The following is a 12,723-nucleotide window of genomic DNA, read 5'->3' as shown; positions in this document are numbered from 1 at the left end:
TGACTACTTACTTTACAGATGACATTTAAAATACTACTTATTATATTATACATCAAGTAAAAAAACAAAATCAGCAGGAAAATTCTGGCCAATTCAGATGCATACAGTATAGTGCCATTTAACAAAGTATGGATTTCTTTTAAATGCCTACATATACAGTAAGTTTTGCGATTTCTGTGGTTTTGGCTGAACGAGTAAAATAGTTAACAGTCCGAAGTGTAAACCTCTTTGACAGACAGTTAATATATAGGCTTGAACATTTTATTCTACACATACTTTTGAGCCACTTTCATGTGTTTCATTTGGCCAAAAGCGCACAGGCTATAGAAATATTTTCAGAATATATTTCTTGTCTGCTGATAACTGAACCCTGTTTCTTGGGCAGTAATAGTAACCGCTGCTAAGCCACGGCTCGATGATGTCAATGTGATAGTTTGTTGGTTGTGTAGTTGATTGTAATTTCATGGAGAGTTTTAGTGTTCTGTTGATGCCTTTTAGAGCAGGTATTGAAGCATGTTTATTAGCTGGCTCTCACTTGACAATTATTTAGTGTCCTGTAAAGTCACGCCTAATGTTTTCAAAATTCCTATTTGCCTTCTAAGCTCTTGTCACAACTCTTGTCCCATCATGCACATAAAGTTCAGGTAGAATTAAAGCTCAAAATTCAGAGGGTTTGAAACACAATCTGTGTAGTTATACTTCACTCCAGAACCTGTTTGGACCTGTATCATAAAGTGAGATTAGTTGTCTGTCACTTTGGCGCTTAACCAAGGCTTGCTGGTGTCATGGCTCAGTTTTAACCAGGATAGATCACCATGGCTGCACGGCTAACGAGCATCAACTCAATATGCAAATAGACACATTATTTCTTAAAATTCCAAACAATGACAAAAGCACCATACCATAGTGAGACAAGTGATAAAAAGCATAGAGCGACGTGTTAAGGATTATTTTGCCTTCTGTCATGATTATTATAGAAAAGACAAGAGGGATATTTGTCCACAGTTTCAGACATTAAGCAGTTGAGCATGTAGCCATCAATCAATTATGTTGCATATTTGAAATTCTTTCATTCAGTTTTTTATTAACAGTATTCACAACAGTGATCGGTCTGATTAGATATTTCTTGCCCTCCATTGCTGTCACTTATACCATCTCATACTGCTCGCCCTGTTGATGTTGCATGTTATTATGGCTTTTATATATGCCTTCCATCTCATTTATGTGAAAATGCTCATAGCTGGATTGGAAAACTCAATTAACAGGGCCATGTGGTTATCCCAAAAACACAAAGAGAGCCTGACTTCCAGCTGCTGAACTCACTTTTTGGTACAGGTCACAGAAATACAGTTTCTGGGGGTGGGTGTTGTCTGACCCATAGCCAATCGAATGCGTTGTACAGGGCTTATTCCAGTTTTGATACAATTTTCTCCAGACCTCTGTGAGCTTGTCAAACAGAGTCTGGCTGTTTGAGATTAGGTGTACACTATGTTAGATGTCTCAGCATTTACCCTGATCTGTTTGTAATCCACTGTCTCCACCAGCAGAAAATACTTTTACACTATTCCTTCATCTGCCGGCTCCCATGTGAAGACGTAGAAGTAGTTGCTGAAGTAAAGTATCAACACTTGGTTTCTAAAGCTGTATGTGAAGCATGAATCTCCCCGGTTACATCATGGCTCTTCATTTAAGAGCAAAAAACTTGCCCTTGAATGAAGAAATCATATTAAGTCTCACTTTCATTGCCTCCTTTGGGTGAAGGTCCTCATGATCCGCATGGCTGAAGTATATTTGAGAAGCATAACTATAAGTGGAGCCTGCCTGGGATATAAAATAGTATGGGTGACTTAATTTTGAATAAGGCTGACCCCAATTTATAAGCAGTCTTTGTAATCAACTGGGAAAGAGTGCCACTGAGAAAGGGCTTAGTCTCGCCTTAATGAGATGTCTGGATCATTGGGTGATTGGATATTTAGTAACTCTGGATACTTGGTCTGGCAATGTCAGTACTAAATGAAGCTGTGAAACTGTTCATGTTTCATGTAGTCTTGTTTTTTTCTTTTTAAGCCACACTGAAGCAGAGTTCTAACAACTGAGCAAGTTGTTGACAAGGTTAAGGAATACAAATCCCTGTTAAATAGTCCCCTAAAGAGCAATCTATGTGAAGAATTATAAACCAAGGGTCAGGGTTAGGGATTAGTGGTTGTTTCATACAAAGCCCTTGAGGATTTTGATTGGTCCACTGACCAGCCAGGGGGAGGTGCTCAAGACAGATAATGGCAGAAGCTGTTAAGTGAACCAATGGGAAAGCGGCACCAGAAACAGACAGCCTATGAGGATTCACAGAGGGCGGTACCTATGTTTTTCAAAGTCTATTGCAATGTTTCGATTGACACATGAAGGTGGCAATCTCATTGGTGGAAAACCAGGAAAAAGAATTCCACATAAATAAAAACAAAAAACAAGCACACATAAGATTAACCTAGATATTTATGCAATGATAATAGTTTCTCTAACAGTTTTAAACGGTAGAGTGGCCATTTTGTCCTGTCAGACATGGCCTTATTAAAGGTAAAAGCACACTAACCCCTTCTTGATTCAAATTAGACCTTAAATCATTTACATCTACAGTATAAAGCAACAGAAAGAGGGCCCGTTCAGGAGCGCATGGCGAAACCAAGACATTCAGAAGGAAAGAAGTGGAGCTATAAAGTATGTTAAGCTCTTTGTATTTACATCTCAAATCTCAGTGACGTTCAGAACATTTCGCTTTGTTGAACGTGCCCTCCCGCAAAAAGAGTCTTACTCACGCATTTCTACAGGCTGGTAGTGCGAGAGTCAAAAAAGACCTGGAATACGAAAGCATATTCTGTCTCACGCAGCAACAGCAAAAATGAGAGGCGACTTTTTCAAAGTACTTGACCATCTTCCCACAACACACAAGCACAGAAACACAGAGTCACACACCAGTTCACACACACACACATACAGTTTGTTGTCATTAAACGACTGTGGCAATATATCCAATTTCTTCTGATTGTGTTTTTCAGTATTGTCGGATCATGCATGTACACATTAACACAGTTATTCTGTCTTTTTTCTGTCTCGCTCCTCTCGTTATTGTAGCCGGACGTGAGAGTTCACTGCTCCAACGGGAAGGGGATTAATGAGATTGCTGTTGTTGAAGCCACACATCCAAGCTGGTAACTGTGATGGTGTCAGTCTGTTTTAACCATTGTGGCATGCCACATTTTGATTTCTGTATGGTTGAACCAGCTGAGACACATCGTGTGTTTGTTTGTGTGTGTGCATGTGTGTTTGTGACTTTGGAGACTAGTTTTACTTATTTAAAATAGGGAGGGTTAAGACAACTTTAAATTGATTGTTTTAGATTTATAGATTGAGACAAAAAATGTATTCCGGTAGCTTTAGTTTATTCCTTTTTCTTTCAAGCTCCTATGATTCTCCTGTATGTCGTTGTCCTTCCATGCATCTGTACCTCATTCTATTCTGATTTTAGATGCTTTAATGTGTCCTCCGTTCCTTCATCTATACATCCATCCATTCATTCGTCATTCAATCTATTGCGTAAAGGGAGAGTGATAGATCAATGAGACAGCCTTAATTTTCAAATCCATCCATTGGTCCACCTCCCCTTGCTTTCTTCTTCCATGTCGTCCTTCTGTCTCACCCTTCTCTTCGTTGTCTCCTTCCATCTTAGAAGCCGGTGATGTGGCAGTAAGCCTCCAGTGAGGAGAAGAGGATGTAGAGGAGCCACAGGCTAACGAACAGCATGGTGGTCAGGACCTTCGCAGTCCGGGGCCCGCCCAGCTCTCCACCGATCTCTGGTCGCCGCCGGTACATCAGTGTGCCAACGGATATAAAGGCAAAGATGGTAAAGAGCGTGACAGAAAAGGCCAGTGTGCCTGGATCCACCCTGAACTCCCGCCCTTGGCTCTGGTGGTAGATGGCAGCAATGGACCACGCCACCTGTTGAGCATCAGCATAAAATCATTAGCATAAATACATAATAGTTATCAAGTGCCATTGTACTTCAACTATCAATCAATTAATCTGCAAATTAATTGGGACTCACTCCGATGCCCAGGAAAACATTGACAGCGTTGGAGCCAGTCACATTACCAATGGATGCGTCTGCATACTGATCCTGGGTAGCAGCTACCTTGCTTGCAAAGGTATCTAATGGAAAAAGAAAGGGGTTGAGATAGGTCAAATTTTTGCATACTTACTCAATGAATGCTTGTCAGAAGTTGGAAACAAATCTTTCAACACAAGGTTTTTTAAGTAAACTTAACTGGCCAAGTTTTGATAGTCCTTCAATATAAAATATTGCAGCTCTTTCCATATTTACAGAATATGTCAGGTGTTTATACATTGTTTTAATTTTAGGCCGTGTTAAAAAGTTTAACCGGATCAAGCATTTGTCGATACACCACCTGACATCATGCTGCTGTGGCCAATCACATACATACAACTGCACATTCCTGCTGAATAACTTTGTAAAGTGAACTCCGTATTTGACTTTTTACCTTGTGATCAAAGATAAAACATTTGTTGCTGTGAAACTTTCCAGAGTTGTAATATTGATTTATAGTTGATAAATCCTTAAATGCATTAATCTGTTAGCTCCAAGTTGACTCCCTTCATCATATTTCATAGTTTCACCGGTACCCTAAAAAACATTGCAGCACCCAGCGCCATAGTGCCAGATTGCCTAATTTGGTCTGAATGCAGCCTTGCGAGCAGGCTGTTATACTAGACTGAGTCTGAAGCCTTTCTGAAATCACCAAGGCAGAACATTTCATTTTTGTAAAGATGATCAGTTGTTTGTTAGTGTGAAGTAAAACAAACTGACTTTTGCTGAAGAAATTATTTTAAATGAGGGGGTTTTGCAGTTGGGTGTTAAGGATGCTGCAGAGCATTATTCCCCAAGTCACATGTATTTAGAGATAATACTTTTGAAACAAGTCAGACAGCATGCTCTTTAATTGTATTTATATATATTAATTATTAACCCATTTCTTTTGATATTTTTATTTTTCTTTTATCTCTGGATCACAATCACCTCCATCCCTCGGGCTGTTTGACTGGAATAGCTTCATTAACTGTCCTGGTTGCCATCAAATAAAGTTGAGGACAGTATATTGAGTTTGATGAAACTATGACCTTTTCTCTAGTACCACCATCAAGCACATGTTCTGACCACTTAATTGAAAATGAGAACAAGAAAACTTTTAATTCTAGACTTGGCCTTTACTCTTCTGTCACCATTAGCTACCGTTATATAACTGGTCTGTCTTTTGTACAACTCAGAATATAAAGGTTAGTTGAAGATGATTGGGCCTTGGGGATGGAACACTGCATTGCACTTATAAAAAAAAAGTGCTTTTACCGATTGAGTGAATGTTCTACAGTACAAACAGGTTTACACTTGAACTCTTGACCGTTCTGACTAATACAAGAACAGTACAACAGAGAAAGGCACTTTTAATAAATACATTAAACTTATAATTATTAATACAGAACACTGTACAAATCCTGTTTTCCACACTTTGACAGGGAACCTTAAATTAGAAACAACAGTCTTTAATCCTGTTACAGTGTTTCATCACTGGCAACCACCATGGGCCGGATTTGGTCCAAGATCAATAATTTACAAGGCTGAATCTCAGTTTGGAGGGGCAAACAAATCTTGGCCTGACAACTAATCAGCATCACGCTGCTTAGTCCCAAGAATTTCCCCCCAGTGTAATGTTTGCCAAACTAAAACGGACACTCTTCCTCACCATACTGAAAGGAGCAGTGGAGACCTGCCAAATCTGAACAATGGCTTCACTGAGAGCTGAGTGGTCAGGTAGTGCTCTATCCGCTCTCTAATTTGATCTACATCACATTGTCAGTAATGATTTTGTCTTACTTTTATCTCGCCGATATAGAGAGAGAAGAACACAGGAATACAAATGTAACGAAAAAGCAACGGAGTGAAGAAGCAAAAGTTAAAAAAGAGGAGGAAATGCTTTCTTGAAGTGGCAGCCAAACTGGCAGCGGAAAAGAGGATGATGGGAGGACCGGAAGACGATTGAGGAGGAGAGGGATTGGATGGTGGGAGAGGCAATGGGCCAAAGAAAGATGGGTAGAGTCCAGCAAAGATAAATCTCTCCTTACACCTTAAAGCTTCAAGGACAAGCCTGCTGGGCTCAAGTGTATGTGTGTGTTTGTGTGTTTGTGTGTGTGTGTGTGTGTGTGTGTGTATGTGTGTTTGTGTGTATGTGTGTGTAGGATCTATTTATTTGTGCCCGTCTGCCCTCATGTGTGTGTTGGTGCGTTAGTGAACGCCACCTGGGTCCAATCTGATGCCATGCCTCCACCAGCTGGTAAAGGCCTGTCTATGTGCGCATGTGTGTGTGTGTGTGTGTGTGTGTGTGTGTGTGTGTATGCATCAATTGGTCTTTGAGTGCTTGTGTGTGCCTGATTGAGTGGGTGAGTGCGTGGGTGTTTGCATGTCAGCAGCAGCGTGTGTGTATTTGTGTGTGTGTGTGTGTGGGTGTTTGCATGTCAGCAGCAGCGTGTGTGTATGTGTGTGTGTGTGTGTGTGTGTGTGTGTGTGTGTGTGTGTGTGTGAGTGAAACAGCTTCCACTCAGCAGCTCCTTCTGTGAGAGTACACCTCCCTGGAAAGTATTCTGCCCTTTTCCTCAGCCTCTCTGTCAATCAACCAGTCTCGCTCTCTCTCTCTCTCTATCACTTTCTACCTCATTGTTCCTCTCTGCATCTTCTCCTCCCTCTCTTCTCTGCTCCCCTTTCCCTCTTGCTCTATGGGGCTCATGGGGAGGAGCATTGATGTTCGCATGGCAAATCTAGTAATCTTCCTTCAAGTGGATATTTTTTCCCCAGTGGTGGGCTTAGAGGAAAGATTAGGTGGTCACCAAACATTAAGGTTTAGAGGATGAACCCTCTGGTAACTTATTGATTGGAGGTTTGTGCAAGACTGTGATTAGATTATTTGTCATGTTGATATTATATGTAATATATATATCCCCAATTTCCTTCCTATGCATATTTGCCCTAAGACCTGTAGGTTGTTTGAAGCTAAAAGGTAGTATTGACTCTTGTGTGCTGGTTGCACTTTAATTGATATTTGTATCAAGCCCATATCCCACTGAGGTTTTATATATGTGCACAAGACTACTTTGATATATTCAGTCTCTGGGGAAATTTCAAAGAAATCTGGCCCTTAAGTTTTTGAGATGTCTTATCATGGATCAAGTTCTTGGTCAAAGGTGTTGCCAGACAGCAGGTCAGAAGTTACAAAAGTCATTACATTACATTATATCTTCTCTGCACGTTGAATATTCAGACTAAATATTTTATTCTGGATCACAGCGTTGCTGCAACCATGCAGAACGACAGTCTCAATGCCTCAAAATGGAGAAATGCTGGAAAAAAGAGTTTCTGATTTTGTTATTTCGGTGCAGGTTAGTTTGATCAGTGTTTGGGAAAGTAGTCCTCCAGTAATGAGTAAGTAATCAGACAGCAGGCCAATATTTTAATAAAAATTTGAATAATTGGCTGTCTAATAGAGTCTGCTAAATTGCCTCCTTTCTAAATTCATGTAGACAATATAATTAGTGTCCATCACCCTATTTCATCTATCTCCAGAGAGCAATGGGAAGCTTTAAAGCTCCTACACAGAAACAGAGAAACATTATGTTGGAACATCGTTCATGTCTCTCAAACCAGATTTGACAGTAGTGTCTTCATCCCTCATCCATCCTCCAGAGATATTTTTTACCCATTATCCTCCTGCTCTTCTTTACCGCAGCATCTCTCTGCATCAACTGAAAGGTTTATATAAGCAAGTTCTACTTTTGTCTTCGTACGAACTTAATGCCACTTCAATTCCCCTTAATTACCTTAATGCCCCTAAGGTCTCTGGGTAATTTTGCCACAACTAATTTTTAAAAGGTCAAATGTGCTTTAATGTAATTTAAAGTAATGTTCCTACCTTAGTCAAATTCAATCTACATATTCCACTTTATTCAATATTTGACCTGAAATATAATATATATAAAACTGTAAATCTGTAATAATAAATGTATAATTTAATGTCCAGACCTATTATTTACTACACTACAGCCACAGATAGGTGAGAATCCTTGGCTCTTATTTTATTTTTATTGTATTTTTATCTTTACTTTTACTCTTTTTTAAAAATTGAAATCTTATCATTCCTTTACTGTTTTATTTATTATTATATTTGTGTATGATTATATTGTATTTTAATAACTGTACAGCACTTTGGTTCAACTGAGGTTGTTTTTAAATGTGCTTTATAAATAAAGTTTGACTTGACTTGACTTACACAGCATCTTCCTTATGTAATGTTCCTTTTGTTTATCCCATTGAACCCCCCTAGTGCATTTTTCACAGTTAAAATATTTTATTGACTTTCTGAGGCTAACATGAAGTGATACAGGCTATACTTTAAATTTGCTTTGGACTTGTTAAGTAATGAGGCTCAGAGGTTTCCCATGAAAACAACCAATTTTTAATGTTTGTGTTTTACTATTTTCTTTTTACTACCTGCACAACTCTTGTTTGTGTGTGTGTGTGCTAGACAAGATAACTGTGATAAACAACGTTAATCATCATGGAACCACAGCTCAGGATGGGTTTTATTAACCGTAATAGCCAAAGAGCTGGAAATCTGTTTCTTCGTGTGTGTGTGTGTGTATGTGTGTGTGTGTGTGTGTGTGTGTGTGTGGGCCACAAGAAGTTCTGTTAATAGGCTGAAAGGCTGAACCACTTTGTTTCATTCTGCAGCTCTACATATTTAGTGTGTATGTGTGTATATATATCTGTGTGTATATGTATTTGTCCATAAATGTGTTTATTTTTATTAATGTGACTGGAAATAATACATTTACTGCATGTATACATATATGTGTGTGTGTGTGTGTGTGTGTGTAAAATAGTGTGTTATACATCATTTCTATCCCTCAGTTCCCTAAATGGGAGGACAGAGACCACCTGAGCCTGACATGACAAATAGTACTATGTTAATAAGGTATGGTGGTAACAGTGCAGGCATATGTGTGCATGTGCAAGCATGAGTGTGAGCAATTACAGTTGCACAGTTGTTTATTAGTATGTTTTAGCTTATACATTCAGCATTCTAGCATGTACTGTATGTCTGCGTGTATGCTCTCAGTGTGTGTGTGTATGCGTGTGTGTGTGTGTGTGTGTGTGTGTGTGTGTGTGTGTGTGTGTGTGTGTGTGTGTGTGTGTGTGTGTGTTAGTGTTAGTGTTAGTGTTAGTGTTGAAAGCAGCAGACCGGTGCCAAGGTTAAAACATATTTAACTGGCTGCGGTCATTCTTCATGTTTAGAGGATGATCTATGCCGTTGTCTGCAGACTGCACAGAACTCTCTAACAGGCTCCCACGCATTAAAAATACTCTGGAGAGTCTAGAAACTACTGGTTCAGTCATGGTAAAAAAAACACCAGAATGACAAGAGGGGGAAAACATAAGCTGCACATTTTTAATGTGTCTTTTCTCTCTCTTTTGGGGGTGTTTAATCACTTCAAATCAAGTGAGAAAAAAAAAATCAATTTCTAAGACTGTTTTGTAGTGCTTTCATTTCCTGTTTCCAACCACAAGTCAACCATATTTTTTTCATAGAAAATAAATACATTTTAACCCAAACTGATGCTTTCCTAACCTACGGTCATTTTTTTTTTTGCCTAAAACTTAAAAAACATAATATTATTATTATTATTATTATTATGCATATATAATTAAACAGTGATCAATAGTGATGAATGGTTTTGGAAAAAAAATATGTTATTTTGGAAGACTACGGTCCAAAACTACTGTCCAAATCATTAAAATGTGTCTTGGTGACCTGATTAACACCTAAATGTATAATTAAAGATAATTTACATTTTACACCTTTGTAATATTTCACAATATGCACACCAAATGTGAAAGAATTTGAGTTAGTGAAGATCAAAGTGGAATTTTCACTAGTGGTGGGTTGGATGATTCTTTGTTCCCTTTTTTTCTTGTGTGTCGATACCTGTATAAAACATCCTTTGGTTTTATTTAATTTTATTCATTATCTGTATATGAACCAAACTGCAAAAAAAAAAGAAGTTTGTATCTTGCAATTTCTCAAATGTAAGACACACTTTCCTATTCAAGTGAATGGGAAGGTGTGTCCAAACTATTGACTGGTACACTATTTTGCATTGCCTATACTAAATGTGGGGTTAGGGTTAGCTTCTTTCCATTGTTGTATTATAGTTAAAAAATGTGCTTTAGTTGATTGTTGTTAAAAGAGCATTGACTTTGATGAGGCTTTAATCACCACTATCAGTGTAAAGCAATCTTTTACTTTCATACTCGCACATTCGGGAAAATAAATGAGAGGAATAAAACCTCTAGTTGTAAAAAGTGAGGCAAGGAACTAAACATGTCAAGGCACACTCCCTGAAGGGTATCACTGATTAATGTAAATGCATTTCTAAATTGAAGACTTCAGGATATTTTATGCTTATAAAGGCCTTATGAAGCCAAATGCCAAATGTGGAGAGAGAAAGATCTTCGAGTAAGGTTGGTGGAAAGTCTAATATCACGATATTTAAGCTCTTTAAAACAGAGACGCTGATGGATCAATATTAGTACATTAGCACACGTACAAACATATGTGTTTGTCCACACACTTACCTGGAACAGAGGTTCCCAATGCAACAAATACTACTGCTGTGACCGAGTCTTTCAGGCCCACTGTGCAGCCAAAATGACTGGCCAGGTCCCCTGTGATAACATCAAAACATCATCATCATCATCATCATCATCACAATAAATCAAATAAAGCAATTGCGCCAAAAAATACATCGAAAATGCAAAATATTCCATAAATACAGAATGTAAAAACAAACAGATTTGAGCATCATATCTTTTTGTTTTTTTCGGCTGTCGTCTTACCTATGACGGCGGTGAGCAGTCCGATCATGCAGATGGAGACGACGAAGCAGGCCCAGCCGTTCCAGTAATCTGTGGGTGGTACGAAAGCGAACAGAACCTTCCAGAAGACGGTGAGGAAGTGCATGACGTAGTCGAAACATGATGGCAGCTTCTCTTCCCCGCACTCCTCGTCATCATCATCCTCACCTGCAGGAGAAACAGGGAAGAGAGATATAAGGGTTAAAGACGAGTGCGGCTGTGTCATGTTCTGTGTACAGGTTTGATTCCTGCAAAGTTTCATCTGCAAAGGAAAACCATTTTGGTAGTTTACATGCATGAAATAGATCATCAAGTATTCAGGTTAAGCTGTTATTCTGTGGCTAACCCTCCCTCTTTCCATGAATAAACCAGTTTACAAAATATTCCTGTCTAAACAAACAGCACAATACAGGAACAGTAACAGCTACATGGAGAAATATTGATGCCAGTGGAAAGTATCAAATCAAATCTGTTGAGCATCAGACCAGTTGAAGATATCATGAATACAATCTATCAAATTTGATTTTGCACATTGGACACATTCTGACTTTATTGTGGATTTTTACACACTCAGATTTGCACTGCTGGGAGAAAAGAGCTGATATCATCTGTCTATGGTTGGCCCGAGTCACCTGATTTAAAGGGATTAAAGGATTCTGTTTGTATCTCTTGTGCTCCAGCAGAAAGAAAGATTGTAGGTTCAAGTCAATAGTAACAAAAATACATTAACATGACACCACTACAGATTTTTTTTTAATAGTCTAATTTTAACTAACTATCATCAGGACATGGACTAAAACCAACCACAGTGTAAGGCTGTGTTGTGCACATGTACTGTATGTATGTGTGTGTGTGTGATGATGCTTAGTATGTTTGCTGAACATGGGGGAATAGCTGAAACTGATACACACTAACATCCACACACCATTAGCAGTCTATCCACTCGTCTGTGTGTGTCTTGCTGTTGTTCTCGTTCCATTTTTAAACGACTGAAATGAACGAATAAATGAGATTACCTGCTCTTTCCATGAAAAAACACTGTGTAAATCCTGGGGAAAGCCCTGATCTCTTATTGATTTCATCTTCCGCATTCACCCACTGTATATATTTAACCTAAGAGCTGGTGATCCATTTAAATGCACAAAACAACCAAATGAAGACCATCCTTCACTAAGCTGAGTTTGGAGAGACATGTCATCTACTGTACCAGTGTAACTATTTAAGTAGTAAAAATCAGAAAAAGATCTAACTCAACACTTGAATCATCCTCATCCTGACTTTATAACCACAATGACCCCGACATGAGACCATCATTTTCTACAAATGTACTGCAGCTGTTGACACTTTGATTGCTAACCTTCTGTTATAACAGACGATAAAATTACAAGACAGCCTGGAATTTATGCACCAGATCTAAGTGGCGTGTTGTGCAATTATAATACTTTATCAGGGGTTAATGCAGATTAATGCACTCTAATAGGGCCAATGGTTTCCTCAGGGGTCACCAACCCAAACTTAAGCCCCTCCAACATGTACCTTATTCTATTTAATTAAAAATAAATGTTTCCTTTTCAGGGTAAGCACATGGAACTAATCAAATCATGAACTATAAATGAAGAGTAGAAGGTCAGAACAGAGAGCAACGGCCTCATTCACTATCATGGTTTAGTACGTACACACACACACACACACACACA

At 38.7% G+C, this 12,723-nt stretch overlaps 1 protein-coding gene across 16 annotated transcripts in view; it reads right to left on the bottom strand.

The window, feature by feature from the left end:
• Positions 1 to 3,717: 3,717 nt before the first annotated feature.
• Positions 3,718 to 12,723, bottom strand: part of slc8a1b (solute carrier family 8 member 1b) — a 125,557-nt gene continuing 116,551 nt past the window's right edge. For all 16 annotated transcript variants that reach the window (XM_062430690.1, XM_062430699.1, XM_062430694.1 and 13 more), the window contains 4 exons: positions 11,009 to 11,194; positions 10,748 to 10,837; positions 4,097 to 4,200; positions 3,718 to 3,990 (listed from right to left, as the gene is read on the bottom strand). In XM_062430690.1, coding sequence (XP_062286674.1) covers positions 3,718 to 3,990; positions 4,097 to 4,200; positions 10,748 to 10,837; positions 11,009 to 11,194 — 653 coding nt within the window. The remainder of the gene's footprint in view (positions 3,991 to 4,096; positions 4,201 to 10,747; positions 10,838 to 11,008; positions 11,195 to 12,723) is intronic.

This window comes from Scomber scombrus, chromosome 12 (assembly GCF_963691925.1).
Source record: "Scomber scombrus chromosome 12, fScoSco1.1, whole genome shotgun sequence".
Taxonomy (NCBI): Eukaryota; Metazoa; Chordata; class Actinopteri; order Scombriformes; family Scombridae; genus Scomber; species Scomber scombrus.
This window is presented reverse-complemented; position numbering and strand designations above follow the sequence as displayed.